Below are 25,251 nucleotides of genomic sequence, written 5' to 3' on the forward strand. Positions count from 1 at the left end.
CTACAGTCTCATGTTTTCACGAACCAGCCAGGACCAGCAGGAGCATACTGCAATGTGGCAGGATGTTGTCCACAGGGTAAATGAAGTAGGCATGCATAACTGGACATATGAGCAGGTACGCCACCACTGCAGTGATCTTCTCAGACATGTCCGTCAGCATGCTGCTGATGTGCGGAGACAACAGCTTGCAACAGGAGGTGGTGTTAATATCCATCCCCCCCTCACCAGAGTGGAGGAGCTGCTCCTGAGCCTGGTGGCACCTGCCCAACAACAACAGCAGCAGACATACACCATGATGGAGGTTGGAGCCACCCAGCAAGCACACATGGAGCATGCAGGTAACATGGCATATCTGTAGACTACTGTTATCTGTATTGGTAGATCATGCATATGTGAGATGTGGAGTATGTTGTTAAAAGATGTGGAGCCTGTTGTTGTGCAATACTGATCATTTGGAACATAATCTGTAGCCCTGTGAATGTAAACTGTTGTTGTACTGTAAGATTGCAAACACACAGTAGCAATGCCACAGTTGTGGCCACTGACAAACTGTCTCATCTCTATGTAGGTCCCTCTGGGGTGCCATCAAGGCAGAGGACAGATGCTGGTGAGTGTGTTCTACATGTATTATTGTAAATAAAAAGTGCATGTCATAGTTAAGGTGTAGGCCATGTACACATGTAACACACCTACCCATAATGCATGCTGTGCATGTTTAGTGTAAGACCATGCACATCTCACTAATGTGATTAGCTGCCTCAAACACATGCAATACCCAGACCATCTCAAACAAATGTGGCTTGACTGCAGTGACCATTGGATAGGCACAGTTGATACTCACCATGCACATAACATACACAGCTATGTTATACACAGAGCATTTTAACATGCTACACATAAAGGATTCCCAAACTCTCTGTAAAGACACACTCCAGTATCCAAAATCTCATCCACACATTACACATAATATACCTGAGGGGTAGAGGCCTATCGTGGGGCATTTAAACACTCTTCAACACACTACACATTCATGTCAGGGAATGCTCCTTATTGGCCTCCTTACAAACTCATGTAACAACTGGTTGTGAAATGGTGAATGTAGCCAATGTAGTACAGTTCCAGTACAGCATGATTAGTGCTGGTTTGGGAAACATTTGTAGTCTTGAGTGGCCACATGATGCTTCATGATGATGGTCTACGGTACTATACCCCATCCAGTTATTGTAACCACAGTACTACACATAGCTTTCACTGCTATACACCTTGCTATACACGTTAATGTTGCGTGTGTGCACAGATATGCACCTCTAAACAATATGCATACCAATCACCATTTGCACAACTGACACATATATGTCTTGTGATGCTATTGAGTGGCTAGGTCATATGACACACACTGGGTATGTGTAGTGTTTAAATATGCAGTTGTGTTTTAGCATGCCATATCATGGATGACACTGGCATGTCCACAATATGATCTACACTCACCATAAGTACCGTACATTGGGTATGTGGCCGAATGGTATTCTATCAATTATCCACGCACCACTGATGATGTGTGAATACTCATCATGCATGTACTAAAAATGTGTCTACAATTATTTGCTAAAGACACAGAGGCTGCAATCAGCATTGGATACCTATCTGACACACAGATACATATCCAGCCATGGTATGTACACCTGTTTGTTATGGTGCACAGTACATTACAGAGTTTTCAATACCTGCACAGCAATGTTGTGCCCATGTATGCACTGTGTTCCAGGGGGAGGCCCATCACCTAATAACAAAACACATGCATCAAAGCCATGTATACTGTTAGTAACAAGGACTGCCTACACTTGCACTGCATGCTGTTGAGCAACACATGTCCTGCATGCTGACATGTTTGAGATGACTGTTTTGCTTGTGATACTGTACCCCACCATTACCTGCTATTGTGTATGTTCTGAGATTGCTGGTGTTGTGTGCGTCTGCTTTAGGGAGGAGTATATTTTTGTGAGTGTGCATGTGCACATGTGCGTGTGTGCATGTACGCATGTGTGCATGTGGTCTGAAATCATGTTCAGGTCTTAAAGTGTGATTCCTGTTTTCCTCTCACAGGTGCCGAGGTGGGGCTGGTTCAGTACAGTAGGAAACCTGATGTCACTGAGACAGACAGTGATCATGAGGATAGGTGTGTTGAGGCACAGGCAGGTTTGTCAGTGTCTGTTGGTGGGCCACCAATTGACAGTACACAAGTCTCCACCCCATCCATGCACACAGTCATACTGCCTGTACATCCATCATCACCATTGCCCTTAGCTGTGGGACAGTGTACAGTTGGCACTGGCCAGGACAGTGTGGTATCTATGGCACATGTATCAGGACACAGCAGCCATAGCCAGATGTCTGGAAAGTACAGTTGTGTACACTTACCATAAATGTAGATGTTTGAGTGTATTCACTGTTGCAATCATTACATTTGGGTAATCCTGCTGGCAGGTTCCCCTCAGCCGGCCTGAATTCCAAAGTCTTGGGTCCTGCATCGGCTGCTGTCACCCCTTCCCTGACATCAGGTCGTCAGGGGTGTAAAAGAAACAGCTGATGCCATTTTCTTTAGTTTTTCTTGCCCCAGATGTCAGGTGCCCCCCAAAAGGGTTGCCAAAATTTAGATATGTATAATTACATGCACCAATATAAAATTTACCTTCATCTACAAGCAAATACACCACATAGGTTGTAAAAATCAGAGAAGGAAAGATAGGTTCCATCAGAAGAAAAGGGGGATGGTGGGTGGGTAACCTGGACTGCAACAGTGAATACACTCGAACATCTACATTTATGGTAAATGTACACAACTGTACTATGTTCTTCCTGTTTCACTGTTGCATATTTGGGTAGAGTCCCAAAGCTAAGGTTGGGAGGCTGGAGCTAAACAGCATTAGGAGTGGCTATGAGGCCCTGCAGAACTGCAGTGGCAAAGCCTGCCCTGGATTTAGAGTAGAATAGCAGATGATAGTGCTTTGTAAAGGTGTGCACTGAACTCCAAATAGCAGCCTCTAAAATGTCCTTGGTAGGTACTCCCCTGATAAAGGCTGCTAAAGTGGCTGCAGCTCTGCTTGAGTGTGGCCTAATGCCCTTAGGTACTGGCTTGCCATGGTGTACACAGCAGAAATGAATGCAGTGGCCTATCCACTTTGAAATAGTATGCTTTGAGATAGCCTTTCCTTGTGATCCTGCAGCATATGTCACTAGTAATTGCTCTGTCTTTCTGAAAACTTTGGTTCTGTCCAAGTAGAATCTAAGCTGTCTGTGTACATCCAAGGAATGCAGAATTATCTCCCCCTTGTTCTGTGAATTTGGATAAAAGGTTGGCAGGTGAATAGTTTGGTTCAGAGCCACACTGGACATCACCTTAGGCATAAATGTTGGGTTTGTCCTCAGAGATACCCTGTCTGGATAAAAAATGATAAAACGTTCCACAGCCATGAGTGCCTGTAGCTCTGAAACTCATCTTGCAGAAGTTATTGCTAGGAGCAGAGCTGTTTTCCAAGATAAAAACTTTATATCAGCAGTAGCAACTGGCTCAAAAGGAGGCAGGGTGAGTTTTTCCAAGACATAGTTGAGGTCCCATGCAGGCATTGGTGATCTCCTTGGAGGTCTTAAATTTTTGGCTCCTCTGAGGTACTGCTTTAATAAGGGATGAGAAAAGATTGGTGGCTCTACATTTTAATGAGCCGAAATGGCAGAGGCATGAATTTTAATAGATGAAAAAGATAGGCCTTTGTCCAGCATCTCAGTTAAGTATTGCAAAATCTGAGGAATATTTGGCACAGCTGTATCAGTTTCTTCTGCCTGGTTCCAAGCACAGAATCTCTGTCAGAGGGGGTAGGGTTTTTTGCAGTAGAAGCCTTAACTCCTTTGGGACCCTGAGAAATAATTTCTGGGTCTGCAGCAGGGTTTTTAAAAAGGAATTTATGAGAGTCAGGAAACCTGTAGTATATGTCAGGCTTAACAGGAGCTGGAGGTAAGGAGTCAGGGGTAAGACTAGACTTCGAAAACACATCATCTACAATGTCTAACACAGGTGGGATGGCTAGTGGCTTGTGTTGAGGTAGTAAAAGAAAATCCCTGAGCCTCTTTTTAGATTCTGAAAAATCTTGGCTCTTCCAGTGGAAATGCTCCCTCATTGTATGTGAGGTTTCCCCAAAAGAATAGTCCTCTGGAGGAGAAGCGGAAGGTATAGATTCTTCAGCATCAGAATCCTCATAGGGGGGAAGAGAATATTCCTGATCAGAAGAGGAATCAGAAGAAATGGAAACCTGATCTGAAGATTCATAGTCAGTCTCTTGCCTAGGCCTCTTATCAGGAGGAGGATGGGAACCCCTGATCAAGGTAATCAAGTCTTCGGCCATTTTGACCATCTGTTTTTTGGGCATAGAGGCCTGACCATGTGAGTTTGTTTCTTTGCTTTGGAAGGTGCTTTAGTCTTTGCCTTTGAAGCTGAAGTCTGTTTGATGTAAAGATGTTTAGGTCTGAATACACCCTCAGAAGCTGATGCATGCTCAGCAACTCCAGACCCTTCTGAAGGTATAATATCCGAGGCTCCAATACCTTGAGTTTCCAGTGGCATGGCCGACTCCATGTGGGAGTCGGTAGCGGGCTGTGACTCTAAAGTAACGGGGGTCAGGGGCTGCGAAAGTGCCTCACTGAGGACCGGCGAACCGGCGACTGGCTTAGGATAAGCTTCATCGGTTTTGGGCCTCGGTAGTCTATCTCTTCCCTTTTCTTTGCGTTTTTTGTGAACTCTGGTAGTTGGATGGTTATCCGACGACATTTCTGGATAATTAAACTGGCGTCCAAAATAGTTTAAAGCAAAATCATACCAACGCTTAATAGTGCATTGGTTAAATCTAGCACAAAACAGACAACCAGAAACGTTGTGATCAGGGCCTAGGCAAGGAATGCAGTAAGAATGAAAATCCTTATGAGGTATTTGCTTCCCACAAGAAATACAATTATTAACTTTGCTGATATCGGTCTGGAGCAAGAAAAAAGTTTCCCCAACGGGGTACTTAGCTTTATTGAAGACTTCAGATCTGAAACTCAAACACGAAAATCTCAGGAGTCGGCTGACTGGCACTTGCGAACTGCTTCTGCTTTGGGCACCGCGCGGCAAGAAAGACTAGAGAAAACGGCGTTGGCTGCTTCTTTTATACCCCTGATGACCTGACGTCAGGGAAGGGGTGACAGCAACTGATGCAAGACCCAAGACTTTGGAATTCAGGCTGGCTGAGGGCAACATGCCAGCAGGATTACCCAAATGTAATGACTGCAACAGTGAAACATGAAGAACATCGGTACCACATAGGCAGATGCCCAGGTGTTCTCATCAGAGCACTGCTGGTCATCATGCCCCTGGCAGACATGCCACACCTCTTTCTACCACACACATGTTCCAGGCTGTCATGGAGGCACAGACACGAATGGAGCGGTACACCAGACAGGGACTAAGGGCACAGAGGGCTCATAACACCTCTGTAAATGACAGTATCCGTGACCTAGCAGGTGCCATACGTAATTACACGGAGGTCATTGATAGACGTTGGGGTGAGACATTGGATGTCCTCCACAATGTCATGTCCATGTGTCAGCACAGTGCGGGATGGTTGAGACGTTGATGTGGATGTATGCCAGCAACATCAGCAGCTGGAGGTCGCCGTGGACATCTAGCAAGTCACAGCCACTCACGTATTGCCAGTACCAGCCCCAGCAGTGTTGGGGGGCTGTCCATAGACCATCCTAGAAGACAATGTGCACGTGGCTCTGGCCAGTCCCAGCAAGGACCTGGATCCAGTGGACATATGTCAACCTCTTCGGATAGTACCCAGTCTGGATTAGTACCTGATATTGTCTGTAGCACCCCTTCCAGGCACAGGTTCCATATCCATGGCCAGAGATGGTGATCTGTAAAGCCTGCCAGGTACAGTCTGTAGCTGTCTCACAAATCCATGTATATGGCAGCCACATGGTGGAACTGTGTACATGCAGACACACACACATAAACCAGAAACCTAGGGCAAACACATACCCGCACACATAACATCAACATTGGCCCATAACAGTACTCATGGTCCTCACACACACACATGTCGATTGTATGGCTCAGTGTAGGCCTCTGGCAAACCAACAACACACTCTGTGCATATGATGAAACCTGTGCCACCTCCTGTCATCTGTAGCATTGATGCAGGAACAGGCTGACATGGTGCTGATGCACAGGGTGACTTTAATAAAGTATAGCAATGGTTGAATGTGTAGCATGTTGTCAGCAGTAAAGTGTAATGATATCCTTGAAGGTGTAGCTGAGCAGGCATGATGCATTAAAGCTGTAATTAGCAATGTTGTATTGTTTCCACCAGTGTTTATTCCAATTTTGTTTTGTTTGCCCATGTGCCACTTGGCTGATGTGTGTAGTTGTGCCAGCATGTGTTATACAGTGGACAGTAAGTGTGGGGTGTGTACAGCACAGGTCTGCAGGTGTACATTTGTGAACATGGTGGAGGTGCACTGTCTGCATGTACATGCATACTGGACACATGGGCAGGGTGACATGCCCTGTATTGGCCAGTGTTAACACTCCATACTTTCTATTGGTGGCCAGTATGCATTGTACTACACACATTTTGGATCTTGAGTACATATGTGTGTGTATGACACGGGTTGACACTGTGCTGTGGGTGATGCGGTTGTTGCTATCTGTCATTGGTTTGCATTACTAAGGTTAACACTGTCCCAGCTGCATAATCCTTTATTAATGCACACTGTTCACCTACAGGGTTGCATGGACCGTGCTATCACAAACACAAGAAATTATCACTTATACAGTAAAAGTGCATTAGTCTCATGGACCCCTACCATAAACTAAATATATAATAGAAGTTGTGAAGTTGTACCAAAAAAGAGTTACATACCAAGAAGGGATAACCTCTCTGGTCAGTATCATTGGGAAAATACAATCCCTCAATAAACATACAAGGCAAGCTTCAAAATACAAAATGGCAAGGATTCCAAAGACAACACTAAAGCTTTCTTCAGTGTTGTTCATAATCTACAGGGGAAATCTCAGATCGGGTCACAGTTAATGTAAATGGTCACAAAGTACATTTATCTGACTGACATTACCAATTCCTTGTCAGACAGTTTGAATGCGGATTTCACCACCCTGTCATTACACAAGGGCCACATTTCCAGACCTGAAGAATGTAAAACCTGATGATTCACAGACACTCTAGTTAAAATATCTCTTTAACAAAGTACACACCACAGTGGCAGTGGTACTGGACAGTGTCCCTGGCTGTGTCATACACAAGCTGACATATGAAGTCACCACTCACCTAAACTCTCTGTCCAGATGCAGCCTCTATACAGGTTACATACTTGTGGAATGACACAAGGTAATGGTGTTCACAGTCCACAAGGGTTGAGCTATGTCTTCTTCTTCTTCTCCTTTTGGATGCTCCCATTAGGGGTCGCCAAAGTACATAATTTCTTCCTGGCCTCTGCATCTTGCACTATCACACCATCCACCTGCATATCCTCTCTCACCACAGCCATAAACCTCTTCTTAGGCATTCCTCTTTTCCTGTTACCTGGCGGCTTCATCCTTAGCATCTATTTCACAATATACTCTGCATCCCTCCTCAGCACATGTACAAACCAACTTAATCCTGCCTATTTGGCATGGACTACTAACCTTCAAACCTGGCCTGACCCTCTAATATACAAACCTATCCACCCTCATCACACCCAGTGCAAATGTTAACATAAATTGATTAAGGGTATAACTACAACAGGTCCTGGAAACTCTCACCCTATAAGACAGACCAATGTTATCTGGAAGGCTATGGAGCACAGCATTATGGAACTCATTAACAGAGACATTATGAACCTGCAAACACTGCACCATACCCACTTAGGTCCTCTAAAGGCCAGATCATGGCTCCTACACCTAGTAGACTTCAAGCCAGTCAACAAGGCTATAGGTGAGAGAGGGGAGGTCAACACAGCCAGGCTATAGCTCACCAGCAATTCATACCCATCCCACATACTGGCATTATACATAATCTCAACAGACCATAAATGATTGCTAGATGATGGCTTGACAACTGACGTACAGATGTAGGACACACAGTAACATTTGCAGCCTCCATGTACTATTCTATGCCAGTAACAAGTGGTATTCACCTGCACTCAGTCCTGTGACCACTCCTGTTTAGCATATAGCTTTCTTAGGTACAAGCAAACACAGTAGGGATATGTCTTCCCATGTCTGATGACAATGCATACTGTGGGCTATACTTTATTCTCCAGATGACACACACATCCTCCAAAAGGGTATCATACAGACAGATACCTGGTGTCAAACTCATGCTGTAAAGCTATAAGCCAAAGAAAGCATAGTTATCCACTTTTAGAAAACAAAGTATCTCTAGAGTACCACATAGGTAGTAGCCCCCAAAATGTGCAACAGGTACTAATATATGCATAGAGCCATGTGTTAAGTCATCTCTCCTTTGATAATCACATTACCAAAGGGTTTTGGAAATCCCTCTGTGGAGCACATGAGCAATAAAGGGTTTGCATGCAGATCCACAGAGGTTCTTGCACACCTATAATGATTAGTCATCTTTGCCAGACTTTTCTTGCTTTGGAACAGGTTTCAAATATACCTCAAGCATAAACCCTCACTTGCACTCTTCAATAGAATCCGTGATGAGTGGATGTGAAACGGAAGACGTAGCCCAGGGATCACTGCAGTGGCTAAGCTTATCAGAAGCATACAGAAGTGATCTAAGGTCTGGAAAGTGCCAGCACGCTCTGGCAAAGATAACAGATGCGTTCATGGAGAAAGCAGAGTACCCACCTATGAAATACTTGAGGTCACATGTATGTATATGGATTTGCCCCACAGCTACCTTACATGTGTAATGCACATACAGTTGTCATTGTGATATGTCATACACTAGAAAAATCAAAACCCACTCCACATTGGCCAACAGTATCACACACCTGGAGCACACACACACAGTCAGCAAGTGCGAGATTCAAACTCTTTCCTAACTACATTATGATAATGCAGCATTTACACAACACGCTATACACATTACTGGGACTTCACCTTTCCACAGGTATATTTGTAGGATGGTGACATCATCAGACTTGACTAAGATGAGTATACCACTTTTAAGGGGTCTGAGTAGCCTCCAAAAAGGTTCCTCCTTTCCAAGGAGACACACACAGTAGGCAAGTGCAGGATTCAAACCCTTACCTTACTACATTATGATATTACAGCAGTACGCATTTACACAATGCGCTATACACACTACTGGAATTTCACCTTTCCACAGGTATATTTGTAGGATGGTGACATCATCAGACTGGACAAAGATGAGTATACCACTTTTAAGGTGTGTGAGTAGTCTCCAAAAAGGTTGCGCCTCCCCAAGGAGACACACACTCACACAATTGGCAAGTGCAGGATTCAAACCCTTACCTAACTACATTATGATACTGTAGCAATACGCATTTACACACTGCACTATACACATTACTGGGATTTTGTTTTTCCACAGGTATATTTGTAGGATGGTGACATCATGAGACTTGACAAAGATGAGTATACCACTTTTAAGGTGTGTGAGTAGTCTCCAAAAAGGTTACTACTCCCCAGGGAGACACACACACACAGCAAGCAAGTGCAGGATTCAAAACCCTCCCTAACTACACGCATGACACTACAGCAGTATGCATTTACACGACACACTATACACATTACTGGGATCACCCCTTTCTACAGGTATATTTGTAGGATGGTGACATCATGAGACTTGACAAAGATGAGTATACCACTTTTAAGGTGTGTGAGTAGTCTCCAAAAAGGTTACTACTCCCCAGGGAGACACACACACACAGTAAGCAAGTGCAGGATTCAAAACCCTCCCTAACTACACGCATGACACTACAGCAGTATGCATTTACACGACACGCTATACACATTACTGGAATGTCACCTTTCCACAGGTATATTTGTTGGATGGTGACATCATCAGACTTGACAAAGATGAGTATACCACTTTTAAGGTGTGTGAGTAGTCTCCAAAAAGGTTGCTCTCTCCCCAGGGAGAGACAGACAGATACACACACACACACACACACACACACACACACACACACACACACACACACACACATGCACACACATGCACACACACACACACACACACACACACACACACACACACACACACACACACACACACAGTTGGCAAGTGCGGTGTTCTTAATCCAAACTAAGTACATCTTTACACTTCAGCAAGTAATATGGAGTTACAGGGTGCAATACAGACATTACTTGCTGACAGTCTGCACAAATGTTTTTTTCACATTTGCTAACCTCAGCAGGCTTATCATACTAGGTGTATTGTGAGTGTATTATATGCATAGGCCATGACCACATCATATATGGGTTGATGCATCACATGGGGGCACACACAGGGTCAAACCTTGAGTAGCATCTTACCTTCACCTACATGATACTGCAATATAACAGAAAGATGATAAACTTCAACAATTGGCTGAGCTTCTGGTGTCATTCTAAGGGGACCCAGTCTCTGTCTGCCTGTGATGACATGACAGACAAGCCTTGTTGCTTCAGTACAGATGGTTTGCACCTGTCACCCTATGCTTCTGAATACTGATCAAGGCTCTTGCTGTCCCCATGTTACCTTTTTTAGGCAAAGCTCAAAGGTTCATAGGTAGGTACTAGGCTATCGGCCCTGGGGCCTATACAAGTCCAGCCAAAAAGGTACCCTGGCTTTTGCCACCCAAGAAATTTATTTTCCTGTGCCACTGTTGAGCAGAGACACAGAAATGATCCCCAGGGTGTATTTCCTATTTCCCATCCAGCCATAAAAATTTTCTTGAAGAGTGCTAATAAGGAACTTTGTTTGATATAGATAGGTAGCTTATTCTGGAGTATGTGAAGTCTCTGGGACCGGAATCTATCCCTCCGGCATGTTCTGTTTATTGTGGTGACAAGGTTTAGGTCCCTAGAGCATGTAGGTTCATAGGTAGGTACTAGGTTATCTGCCCAAGGGCATTTATAAGCCTAGCCAGAATGTGTTGGCTTTTGCCTCCCTTTTAAATTAGTTTCCTGGGCCTCTGTCTAGCAGGGCCACTGAAGTGATCCCAGGGGTAAATTTACAATTTCCCATCCACTCATCAAGATTCCTCTTGAAGAGAGTCTGCGAGGGGCTCTGCCTAACATCAAATGGGATTCTATTCCAGAGTGAGGGAAGTTTCTGGGACAGGAATCTATCCCTCCAGCGTGTCCTGTTTATTGCTTTGCTGAGGTTTAATTCACTGGAGTGTGTGGCTCTAAGAGATTTGTTTTTCTTGAGGTGGAGCATTCCCATTAATTCTGGGTTGGACATGGCCTTATACATCAGGCATAGATCACCTTTGAGCAGGCAGTAAGCAACCAACTACAGCTGGAGTTTCTTTAGTCGAGCTGCATAGGGCATCTCTTTGAGGCCCATGATCCTCTTGGTGAGGTACTTCTGTGGTCTTACCAACTGTTGCACGTGCCAATTAAGGTACATACCAAATGGGGCATTGTACTCTATTATGGGCCTAATGAGTGATGAGTAGAGTTGTACAATGACCTCTCTTGATCTAGAGGTGAACCCTTTCATGATTAGGAGGGCTACATAGAAGGAATATCTAACCACTTTGGCAATGTGATTATCAAAGGAGAAGTTACTATCTACCCGGGACCCCAGATCCCTAATTACATTTTCCGTACCTAGTGGATTACCACCTATGTGGTAATTTGTGGGCACTTTGTTTTTTCCAAAGGGGATGACTATGTATTTTTTGGCATTCAGCTTGAGGCCATGGATTTGACACCAGGTATCTACCTCTGTAAGACCCTTCTGGAGTATGTCTGTGTCAGCCAGAGAGTCAATTATGGCCTCCCAGTTTGCAGTCATCTGTGAACTTGGTCAGCTATAGTCCTCCCGTGCTTGCCTGTACCTCAGAGAAGTATATACTGAACAGGAGGGGTCCCAGGACCGAGACCTGTGTGATGCCACTTGTGACTGGTTTAGAGTCGGACATGGCACCTGTAACTCTGACCTTGGCCACCCATCTCATGACATAGGGGTTAATGTTCAAGCTGGTAAGCCTGTCTATGATGCCAGAGTGGGGAATGGTGTCGAAGGTCTTAGTGAGGTCCAGGTAGGCTGTGTGGACTACCTTCCCTTCATCTATGGCCTTGGTAACAGTTTTGAAGAAGTCAACTAGGTTTAGGAGGCAGGATCTGCCTTTAACAAAGCTGAATTGGGTAGGGTCCAGTGTCTGGAGGTTCCCAATGTCACTGTTTATGAGTTCCATGATAATTCACTTCATAGCTTTACAGACCAGGCTGGTCAGGCGTATAGGCGATACTTCCCAGGTTCTGTTGTGCCACCACCTTTGTGGAGCGGGATGACTGTTGCTGTATGCCATTCTTTGGGTACATAGCCCATAGTAAAGCTGAGTCTGAACAGTGAATTTAGGTGAGGGTTTAGTTCCTTTTGGAGCTCGTGTAAGACGCAGCCTGGGACACCATCCGGTCCCATTGATGCTGTGTTCTTAGCTTTGGAGAAGGCTGTTTTTACCTGCATGTCCATGATGTCTGGGGCTCTGCATTCGTCTGGGATGGACACAGGCCCTTTTGGGGGTGGGAAGGGTGAAGTTTGCACTAAACTTGTCCACCAGGATGTTGGCAATGTCAGTTGGTTCAGTGTATTTTTTGCCATTTTGTAGTAGCTCAAAGCATATCTGAGAGTTGCCACCTAAATGTTTGATATAGCTAAAGAAGGCTTTGTGGTTATCTTTAGATTCCTTGGCAATTTTTCTTTAGAAACTGGCCTTGGATGATTTTATGAGCGATCGTAGTTTCTTGCTAATAATGATCAGTGATGCCTTTCCTTTTTGGAATTTTGCTCTATAATGTAGTAGTTTCCTCCTTCTGTTGTATAGCTTATTTATGGCCAAGCACCACCAGACTGGTTTCCTCTTTTTGGAGGAGTGAGTCTTGGTTTTACTCGGGATGGCTCGATCCATGCATCCCTGTAGATGCTCATATAATGCACTTGTAAAGGATTCTGCGGATTGGAGAGCATTATCTTGTAGCACGGGGGCTTTGAAACTTTCTACGTCAGTCTTGAAAAGTGTGAAGTTTGCTTTTAAAAAGTTTTTCACAGTGGTTTCCTTGACTGGGGGTGGGATTGGGATGTGGATGTCCAGTGTGATTACTTTATGATCTGATCTTACCAGCAAGGGGTTTACCTCTGGTGTGGAACACTGATCCCCCATGTTGGTGATGATCAGGTCCAGTTTGTTGTCACCTCTAGTGGGCATGGTGACCAGCTGTTCCAGGGTGTTTGAGTTTATAAACTCTAGGAAGCATTGGGAAAAGGAGTTTGTACTTGAGTAATTCTCCCAGTCAATGTTTGGGTAGTTGAAATCTCCTAATATCATGGTGTTTGGTAGGACCTTTATATTTTCCATTGTTCTCAGGAATGCTGAGTGATGGTCCTGAGACAAGGTAGGTGATCTGTAGCAGGCTACGATCTGATAAACAGCTTTGCCCACTGTTAGTTGCACTTGGATGGTCTCCGAGGCCTCGTGCTGTGCCACTAACCTGGAGGTGTGGGTATCCTTTATGAAAATGGATACACCCCCTCCTTTTGTATTTCGGTCTGAGTTTTGGGGTCAAAGCTCAGAGAGATTGGGATTTCTTTAAGTGGAGCATGTCCAACAGCTCTATGTTTGAGATAGCTTTGTATGTTAGGCAGAGATCACCTCTGAGTATGCAATATGCAACAGAGTAAAGCTGGAGTGTTTTGAGACGGTCTGTGTAGGGCATGTATTTGATGCCGCTAATCCTCCTTGTGAGGTATTTCTGCAGGCTTTCCAGTTGTTGTAGATGTCTTGTGAGGTACATACCAAAAGGGGCATTGTACTCTATAATGGAACTAATGAGTGATGAGTAGAGGGGAACAATGACCTCTTTTTTCTGCATGAGAAACCTTTTGTGATGAGGTGTGCCACGTAGAAGGATTTCCTGATTACTGTGGCGATGTGATTATCAAAGGAGAGTCTGCTGACCACCTGTGTCCCAAGGTCTCTTATCACACTTTCAGTGTTAAGTATACTACCGCCTATATTGTAGTTCATGGGTACAGAGTTTTTACCAAAGGGGATGACAATGCACTTTTTGGCATTGAGCTTGAGGCCATGGCTTTGACAACAGTCTCAGTGAGACCCTTTTGTAGGATGTCCACATTGTTAGTAGTTTTGATTATGGCTCCTAGTTTGCAGTCATCTGGGAACTTCATTAGCCAAAGACCTTCTGTGTTAGCCTGTACTTCAGGGAAGTAGATACCAAACAGGACAGGACACAGGACTGAACCCTGTGGTACTCTACTTGTCACTGGTCTGAAGTCGGACTTGGAGTCTGCTACTTTCACAGTGTGGGTTCTGTCAGTGAGCCAGCTGGCAACCCATCTTGTGACATAGGGATTTATACCTAGTTTAGTGAGTTTATCTATAATTCCAGAGAGGAGGATGGTGTCAAAAGCCTTGGCAAGATCTAGATAGGCTGTGTGAACCATCTTACCCTTGTCTACGGCTTTGGTGACTGCTTTGTAGAAGTCCATCAGGTTTAGGAGACATGAACTGCCTTTTACAAACCTGAAATGGTTGTGGTACAGAGTTTGGAGATTGCCAGTGTCTTTGTTTATAAGTTCCATGATGATATGTTCCATGGCCTTGCAGACCAGGCACATCAGGCTAATGGGGCGCTAGTTCCTGTGGTCTGTGGTGGCTCCCCCCTTGTGTAGTGGGATAACCGTTGCTGTGCGCCATTCAGCAGGTACAAAGCCTGAGGTGAGGCTATGATTGAACATGGTACTTAGGTGTGGCGCCAGTTCATTCTGTAGTTCATGTAGAACATAGCCTGGGATGTTATCTGGTCCCATGGATGCTGTGTTCTTGGCTTTGGAGAGTGGTTTTTACCTGTGCAGCCGTGATGACAGCAACTTTGCATTCTTCCGGTACAGAGATGGGCTCTTTCATGGGTGAGAGGGGGGTAAAGTTAGCACTGATCCTATCTGCCAGGATGTTGGCACTATCAGTTGGTTCTGTATATTTAGTACCATTGTGCTGTAACTCAGAGCAGATCCGAGTGTTGCCATTGTGATTCTTGACATAGCTATAGAATGCTTTGTGGTAGTCTTTAGAATCAGTGGCAATTTTATTTTTGTAACTAGCTTTGGAGGATTTTATCAGGGATCGCAGCTTCTTACTGAGGCTGACCAGGGAGCTCCTCCACTCGTGGGACTTTACTCTCTTTTGCAACAGTTTCTTCCTTCTGTTGTACAGTTTGTTTATGGTGGGGGACCACCAGATTGGCTTCCTTTTTTGGGGGATAGCATATTGGTTCTGTTTGGGATAGCACGATGCATGCACTCATGTAAGTGCTTATAAAGTGCAATTGTGTAGGATTCAGAAGTCACAACTGTATTGTCCATCTGCATGGGTGTCCTGAAGTTTACTACTTCTGTCTTAAGAATCATGAAGTTTTCTTTGGAGATATTTTTAACATGGTTTCCTTAATGGGGGGGGGGGGGGGGCAGAATGTGGATATGTAGGGTAATTAGCTTATGGTCAGATCGGACCAATGATGCGTTGACTTCAGGTGTGGAACACCGGTCACTCAGGACAAAGCAAACCCCGTAACCAACACAAATAACTACAAAGCTAAATGCTACTCATTGCCAGAAGTCTCAGCCTCCAGATGCACACACTCGAGGCACTTCTCAGTATGGAGAATACTGATATCTGTGCAGTAACAGAAACCTAGTTCAAGGCTCCAGAGAGCACACCAGCACTACCAGGACACTACTCATTCCATACCTCCCAGCATCAGAACCTGGATCATAGCACATAGGGTGGGGATGTATCCATGTTCATCAAGGATACTTACACCTCTCTCTATATGCTCTCTACAGGATATGTACCCATAGAATGTTGCACAGCAACATTCTTCCCACTCCACAGGGGTGGGGCCACAAAAGACCCTTGGCATTCACGCTCTATGAACCTGACAACTCTGATCTGCAAGGCAATGGAGCCAATCATAATGGAAGTCAACAATAAAGACATTAGGAACCTTCACATAGTTGAGCACACCCAGTTTGGCTTCGTCAAATGCAGATCACACCTCCTGAACTGGGTGGATTTCTTTGAGACAGTTACTCAGGCTACAGATGATTGAAATGAGCTCCACACAGCCTACCTATACCTCGCTAAGGCCTTTGACACCATTCCCTAGTCAGGTATCATAGATGAACTCACCAACCTGGGCATGAATCCATACATCACAAGATGGATTGGAAATTGGCTCACAGATAGATCCCACAAATTAAGAGTTGCTGGCTACATGTCAGACTCTACATCGGTAACAACTGGTGTCACCCAGGGTTCAGTCCTGGGGTCCCAAATGTTTGGTATAGACTTCTCAAAAGTACATGCCAACACAGGAGGGCTGTGGTTGACTAAATTTGCTGGGAACTGTAAAGTGTTTGCCATAACAGATTCCCCGGATGACACAAATATTCTCCAGATGGGACTCTATGAGACAGATGTGTGTTGTCAGAATCATGGCCTCAAGCTCAATGTGGAAGAATGGATAGTAACCCCCTTTGGTGAAAACAAAGTACCCACAAACTACTACACAGGTGTTACCCCCTTAAAACTGACAAGGTAATAAGGGATCTGGGGACACAAGTAGATAGTCATCTTTCCTTTGACAACCATGTTGCCAAAGTGATTGGGAAAGCCTATGTGGCCCACCTAATCAACAAAGGGTTTGCATCAGGATCAAAAGAGGTAGTGGTGGCCCTCTACTCTTAAGTCATCAGACCCATCATTGAGTACAATGCATCATTTTGGATGTACTCAACTAAGCATATCCAGCAGCTGTAGAAACCACAGAGGTACCTCACCAAGAGGATTACTGGCCTCAAACAGTTGTGTTATGCAACACAACTGGTAAAACTAAATCTTTTCTCTGTTGCATACCACCTACTCAGAGGCACAGTCTGCCTAACATACAGAGCCATGTCCAACACATAACTGTTGAACATGCTCCATCTACGGATAATAAAATTGAGTCACACTACACACTCTAGGGATATGAACCTCATCACTACAATGAATACAACATGCTGGTGTGATAGAGTACCATCCCAGACACTTGCCTTACTGTGGAACAGAGTCCCAATGTACATCAGACAGAGCCCCTCTCTGACACTCTTCAATATGAACCTTGATGAGTGGATGGGAAACAGACAATTCACACCAGGCATCACATCAGCAGCCCCACTAGAAAGGGGCTTAGAGTACTAACTATTAGAACTAGGGCTTGGGAGACTACCCAATGGGGTGGTGAAAGCTACACAACTTGCCTAGTGTAATATATGCCTTCGTGAAGATAAGTCTGCTACATACCTATGAACCTATGTGACAGGTACATGTCTACAGATAGTAGATGTGTACTTCATTGTAGAGTCATGTTGTACAGCAGGCACATGGACCACATACATTGTAATGCTTACAGATACTGGTGGCTGTTATGTACAGTGGGTGAGATGTGCACCTCATGTCTTTTCTTTTGTGCCACTGGGATGTGTGCTGGGTGGGACAGTCCCGAATGGCTCACTGTCATGGTCACCCTCTTACACACATCTTTGCCCATCCATCTTTGGCTTATTATACTGTGTTCCCCCTATATATATATATATATAGGTACATAGGTAGGTAATAGGCTATCTGCCTGAAGGGATATATTAGTATGGCCAGAGTGTGCAGCTATCACCACACATGGGGTTAGTTCCCTAGGCCTCTGTGTAGTAGAGCTAATGAAGTGATTCATGGTGTGACAGTTCCGTTTCACATACACTCATCAAGGCTCCTCTGGAAGAGTGTCAGTTAGGGACTCAGCTTAATGTAGGTTGGGGAGCCTGTTCCAAAGCAAGGGAAGTCTGTGAGTTAGTACTATATCCCTCCAACATGTTCTATTTATTGTTGTGATGATATCCCTAGAGCATGTGGCACAGTGAGCTTGGGTTTACTTCAGATAGCGCATGTACATCAATTCTGCATTGGACATGGACCTGTCTGTTGGGCAGAGATCAAGTGAGTAGACAGTATGCAACAGAGTACAGACTGAATTAAATTCAGTCTTGTTGCAAGGGGCAACTGTTTGAGGCCAGTAATCCTATTATTGAAGTACTTCAGTGGTCTTTCCAGCTGCTGAAGGTGCCTAGTCAGATTCATCACAAGTGTGCCGTGATACTCTCTGATGTTCTGATGACTGATGAGTAGAGGGAACCTCCTTTGACCTACATGCAAAGACCTTGGCAATTTGTGGGAACACATAGCATGATTTTCTAACCACTTTGTGAATGTGTTTCTGAAAGTAGAGATGACTATCCACATGTGTCCATAGATCCCTTATTATTACCTCCATATTTAGGATGTTGGCACCTATGTGGTATTTGTATGACTGTAGCTTGAGGCCATAATTTTGACACCACATCTGTCTGACTGAGACCCTTTTTAAGGATGTCTCTGTTGTCCCAAACATCGATTATGACAACCTTTTTGCAGTCATCCACAAACTTTGCTAAACATAACCCTCGTGTGTTTGACTGTATTTCTGAAAAGTATACACCAGACAGGAGGGGTCCCAGAACTGAGTCATGGGAGACAGCAGGAGACCACAATTCTTACCTTGTGGAATCTATCTGCGCCCCAGTTGGCAATCCATCAGATGACATACGTGTTTATGTACAGGTTGTTGATTTTGTGGATACGACATGTGTGTGGTATGTTGGAAAAGGGCTTTTCAAGGTCTATGTAGGCCATGTGAAGCTCATTTCATTGGTGTATGTCCTAGGTGACTGCCTTGAAAACTATCTAGCAGGTTTAGGAACCATGGTCTGCCCCTGACCAAACCACAATGGGTAGGGTTGGGTCTTTGTAGGCTCCCAATAGCTCTGTTTATGAGTTCCATAATGATGGACTCCACGGCCTTGCAGATCAGGCTTATTAGGCTTATAAGACTATAGTTCCCATGGTCTGTTGTGCACCAACACTTGTGGAGTGTGCCAAATGTTGCTGTAACCCATTCAACAATTTCATATCCTGTACAGAGGGTGAGTCTCAACAGACTGTTCAGGTGCAGGGTCTGTTTGTTCTGGAGTTACATATGACACAGCCAGGGAAAATATGTCATCCCATAGACGCCGTGCTTTTAGGTTTGGATAGAGCTGTTTAACCATTGTATATGTGATTTCTGGGTTTTCACAATCTCCAGGTATGGTAATGGGCTCTTTTGTCAGTGAGAGGGGGGTAAATATGTATGAACCTGTCTGACAAGATGTTGGCAATGTCAGTCATGTACATGTATTCATTTACACTTTGCACTGACTCAGAACATATATGAGTTTACATTGATATTTATGACATAGCGAAAGAAAGCTTCATGGTTCTCTATGGACTCTTTGGCAATATTTTTGCCAGAACATGGCGTGGATAATGTTAGGAGTGCTCATTGTTTCTTGATGATACTGATCGGAGATTTATTGATCTTCTTTGGATTTTCACTTTCTTTGAACAACTTAAGTACTTGTAGTACATAGTTTGATTATGACAGGGGTCCAATATATTATATGGGTCTGTTTTCATATCACTGTGTGTGCAAGGCAGGAATGGTGAATAGTGACAAGTGTCTGGAGTAAGAACTGCAACTGTCAGATATGTGTGGCCCACTGCTGTACTCAGACATGGCCTAAGTGTGTGAGCATGCCCAGTATGACCTTTATGTTGTGAGCATGCCCAGTATGACCTTTTAGTATGTTGCTGACTGAAATTTGCTAAATTTAAGTGTGTGAGCATGCCCACTATGTGCATATATACTATATGTGTGTGAAAAATCAAGATGGTTCTTACTTCACGGCTCACCTTTGTGTTGTACATCGACAGGAAGCATGCTGTGCCTGCAGGGCTTCCATGAGTCAATTTGCATAGACTTATCAACATTTCTACATACAGGGGGGGCAGCTATTATTTGTACATTTCTACCCAGGGGGGGCACACATGATTGTTACTGTGGGTGTACATAGGATGAGGGGTACACCTGACACTTATACACATATGCTAGGCCTGCATTGCTATGTCAGGTACTCCATTTCAGTCTGTACTGTTGCCTATCGTACTGGCTTGAGGCATACCACTGTACTACAGACCTTAACTTCCAATTACATGCATATTAGTTTGCGACTTCATAGCCTACCCAACCCACATCACACTGCCTGGCCTGCTGTTATCTGTCTACATAGGCCTGGGGGGAGGTTACTCATATGCCTCTTCAGAGGGCATGATACAGCATTTGTTTGTGTTTGCGTTTGTCTACAATTGTCCTGCTGGCTGTGACTGTTAGATATGTGACCCCCCCCAACTGGTATGTGTAAGTGACTTAAGTTGTGTCTATACCAGTGAAATGCTGTCATGGCTTAGTGCTTCAGTACTGTGACTATAATGCACAGTATTCTGAGTTCGAGCCCTGTCACTGCTTTTTATTTTCCTGCTGGGCAGACCTGACTGGTTAAGGTACAGTAAAGCAGGTATGAGCGTGTTTACCTGACTTTGCTTGACTTTGCCTGACTTTGCCCAACATTGCCCAACGTTGCCTGACATTGTGCTGGTTAGCGTGGTGTGCAGCTATGTGCAATTGTATTTAAATATGCTCAATACTGGTAAAATTTGCTTAGCAGTGCTTTATATTGCTTAAAATAGGGACTCATGCCTCAGATGGTGCTGCAGGGCTGCCTATGTCGGATGCACATATTACACTCCCTATAGATGTTTGAAAACAGGTAGTGTCAAGTTTGGCATCCATTTTACTGTATGTGCGAGTCAGAGAGAGGTGTCATTTCCAGGGTTCCTACTGAGTCAGTGTATGTGCTATGCGTTGCCTCTTTGCCTAGGCCAGGGCATACTGGGCATGCTTCCTTCTGCCTACTGGGGCAGGCTCAGGTTGTTCCTCCTCCGAGTCATGCTGTGCCTGTGCAGGCCTTGGCAATGGTGGGGGGCTGTTTGGCCCTGCCCCATGTTGTTCCTGCTGCAGCTGTTTCTGCAGGATCATATTGTGTAGCATGGCACATACCATGACAATTTGGGTACATGTAGTTGGTGAGTACTGCAAGGCTCCACCAGATGTGTCCAGGCACCGGAACTGTGACTTGAGCATCCCAAACACATGCTCAATTATGTTTCTTGTTTGTGCGTGTGCCTCATTACGGAGTTCTTGTTTGGGTGTGTGTGCATTTCTGATGGGTGTCATCAGCCATGGCTCCAGTGCATATCCAGCATCCCCCACTAGATGACCACCAGGGACGCCCCCATTGGCAAATCTCTGGTACAGCTGCGTCAGATGCCAGATGTGGGAATCATGATAACTTCCAGGGCAGCCAGCACACACATTCATTATTATGCCCTGGGCATCGCACACAACCTGGCAGTTGATGGAGGGGAAGCCCTTGTGGTTCATGTAGACCCTACCCCGCTCACCGGGTGGTGCTTTGATATGTATGTGCATGCAGTCTATTGCACCCACTACCTCAGGGTATTCTGCTATTTGGTGGAAAAGATGCATATTGCTGGCCAATGCCTCACGGGAATTGAGGAAATATATGTGCTCACCGACATGTGCTGACATGGCATCCAGGAACTGGTGCAGTACCTTGGATGCTGATGCCTGTGAAATCCCCATCATATCACCAGTTGGTCTCTGGAAGGTACCTGTAGCTAGTATTCTTAGGCCAACACATACCCTGGTATCCACTGGGATGGGCTCCCCTCTGTTGGTTCTGTGTGCGAGACATGGCTGGCACAGCTCAACAATTTGTTGCAGGAGGTCTGTCCACGCTATAACACTCCACTATCTCCAGCTCATGTAGCCCTTGGTAGGTTACCCTGGGTTTGCACACTCTTCTCCGTCTCCTCACTGTGGGTTGCTCAGCAGCATTCGCAACATCACCACCCTCAGTACCTTGCACATGTTGGTTTATGATAGCAAGAGCAGCCCCTAACATTTTGTCTGACTTTAAAGTTTTTAAGCTTTCCCTCTTTGTATACTGCAGTGTTGCACAGTTCTTGGGAAAAAACAGGGGGGAATGCTATTTGCAGAGTTTAAAGTGCTGGGCTGGGCTGGGCTAGTCTGCTGCTTGTGTAATTGGCTGATTCTGATATATTTCACCTGGCAGCTCTGCAAGTTCTCCTTGGTTAACTTCCTACTATTTCTTTTCCTTCCTTTTCCCTTTCTATTTCTGCCCAGGGCAGCGCCACACAAACGAGCGCACACGAGCACACACACACACACACGCTGTGTGAACGTTTGCAAGAAATTTCAGATATATTCACGGCGTACACCTTTGGTTTCTGGTTTTCAAAAAGGACAACTGTAGACACGCCTCTTGCAATCCTGAGCAACTCAGGGCAAACACAAGACACTGTGCTCCAATAAGCTTACAGCCTTTCTGACACACCCCCTCATGATGTTACCTATATTCTACTCTACTACTCACCTACTCCTACACTTACACTCTTGGGACATGGCTCACATGCTGGGGAAAATTGGGATTCACTATCCTTATCCTCATTTGCATAGGATTGCCTACTAATGCATGGTTACATCTCTCACACTGAACTTCCCCCCTTAGCAACCACTACTCAGTGGCCATGTTGTCTTCAGCCTGCCATTCACCTGCATGGCAGGATAAGCTTTTTAGTGAAAATGGCAATTTTGGCTATTTTTAAATTATTTTCTTGTTTTTTAAAGCGCCACACGTTTGGGTGGTGCTGTGCTATGCTTAAACATCGGAGATCATGGAAAAAAAGTTAGATTTTAATAATTTTAAACATTTATAAATGCCAATGGCCTTATATTTGGCCATTGGCATGCTTCCTCAACTGTATGCATCCTTTATTTGGAGCTGTCATAGCTCCGTTTAGCTATTTGCAGAATGGTACTCCGTTACCAACGAAGTACATTTCTGCAGATAACACTAATCTTCCACGGACAAGTTAGTGTTTCCTGGATTGCAAATTTACCTAATTTGCATAGCTTTTAGCAGCAAATTAGGTAATTTGCATACCATGACGCTGTCCGTGCAAGAGTAACTTTAGCAGCTGTCGTGCATGCCCCTGCTGGCTGTACCTGGATCGCACGGCAGACATATTGCCTCCGTGAGCTCCTACACTCTTCTTGCACTCCGTGCAAGCTTTCGTAAATCCAGCCCTACCTCTCTACTGACCAACAATAGCAACTTTCTGACTGTGTACACTTCTGATGCATGAATGTGAAAGAAATAATGGTTATTGTAGCATGTTTTAAGTTTTTGCTTTCGTTTCCAGACACATGCATTATCCCTTAATGTCATGCCATATGAATAACCATTTAACAGTGATAAACAAAAGGCAATATACCTTGCTTTCACACAGAGCCTGTCTTCCCATACCAAATGACAGATACATTTTATCTCATGCACAGTGGTGTTTGGTTGTAAAAAGAGTGACAGAAATAACTGTCACAGTAACGTATTTTAGTTTATGGCCTCAGATACATGTAATGCACCTTTATAAAAAACATACTGATAATTAAAACTGCTCTAAAAATAATACCCCTTGTCTTTCACAAATATAACCTACTTCCTTAATACCCAAAGATAGTCACTTTCTGACTGTGTGCGGCTTTGATGACTGACTATGATTATTGTGATAGAAGTAATACTTACTGTCACTACTTACATCACACCGCAACAGGCTATGGATTGACTAGTTGTAGCCCACTGGTATGTGACAGGGAGAGAAATGAGACAGATTGTTAATAAACAGTATAACATCTCACTCCTGGAGGGATTTTCATCATGTATTTGATAATTAACAGAAATGACTCCATCAATACCTCAATTATTCTAATGTCCCTAAACTAAAGGAGTCTAATTATCAGACAGTATTTTTTATTATTTTAAAATTGCAGTTTGTATATAATTGTAAAATTATAAATTATACTAAAAAGCTGAGTTGTCACAGCACCCACAGCTCTGGCCATTTCCCTTAGTATCAAAGTAAATCAGCACCTAATGTTTAGGAATCACCTTCTTCATATGTAGCAATACAATCCAATAAACACACGGGTGAGTTATGAGTAACAGATTGATCAGTGGAAAAGATTACAGGCCTGCTTGAAGGGAGGAAAATAACTGAAATAAAATCAGAGTCAGACCACTTTGGAGAGGAAAGATGCGTTTGAATGGAAGTGTATTTTCATGATGAAATAAAGGTAAGGATGTGCAAGATTTCAGGTATCTGGTTAATTTTAATAGCTGGTTATTATTATGACTTGTTTTGCACACTGACCTAAAATACTAGAGTTTTCCAAAAAATGCTAGATTCATTTCTGAGGATCAAATCGTTAATTTTACTTTTCTTATATTTTTGTAAAGCTATGAGTATTCTCACAAAAATATAAAAACACAAATCTGTCAGATGTGTATTCTAACTCACACAGACACAGATAAATGCTCACACACACACACACACACACACACACACACACACACACACACACACACACACACACACACTAGCACACAAGGACATTCATGCACACATGAACACGTAATTGTACATACAATATATGCAAGTTTCTGGTTTCCCATTTCCTATGAAATAACTGTTTATACTTACTCCAGAATACCATAGAAATCCATCATTTGTTTAATATCATCCTTGTATTTATAGTATTTTCCCATTATTTCTTCTTTTTCAATTGTCTGAAGGATTCCTGTATTGACAAATCCTGGACAGACAGCATTTATCTGTACACCGTAATTCCATTTTGCAGAATCTGCCTGCAATATGAAAATACATTTTACTTAAATTATTAATTAATTTCACTGAACCAATGTTTTCTTCTAGTTGTACTTTTAAAATTTAAACACAGGTACTCCTCTATGGAAAGGATCAATTTCTTTGAAGTAAATGCTAATCCTAAGTATGTATAATATATGCAAAACCTACAAGCACCTC

At 44.0% G+C, this 25,251-nt stretch overlaps 1 protein-coding gene across 1 annotated transcript in view; it reads right to left on the reverse strand.

Moving 5' to 3' along the window:
* The window catches only part of HPGD (15-hydroxyprostaglandin dehydrogenase), a 627,924-nt gene that overhangs the window by 90,814 nt on the left and 511,859 nt on the right, over positions 1-25,251 (reverse strand). The window contains exon 6 of the mRNA XM_044061709.1: positions 24,910-25,073. Within this exon, the coding sequence (XP_043917644.1) occupies positions 24,910-25,073 (164 nt within the window). The remainder of the gene's footprint in view (positions 1-24,909; positions 25,074-25,251) is intronic.

This window comes from Protopterus annectens, chromosome 2.part0 (genome assembly GCF_019279795.1).
Source record: "Protopterus annectens isolate FY-2018-M chromosome 2.part0, PAN1.0, whole genome shotgun sequence".
In the NCBI taxonomy this organism is placed as follows: domain Eukaryota; kingdom Metazoa; phylum Chordata; order Ceratodontiformes; family Protopteridae; genus Protopterus; species Protopterus annectens.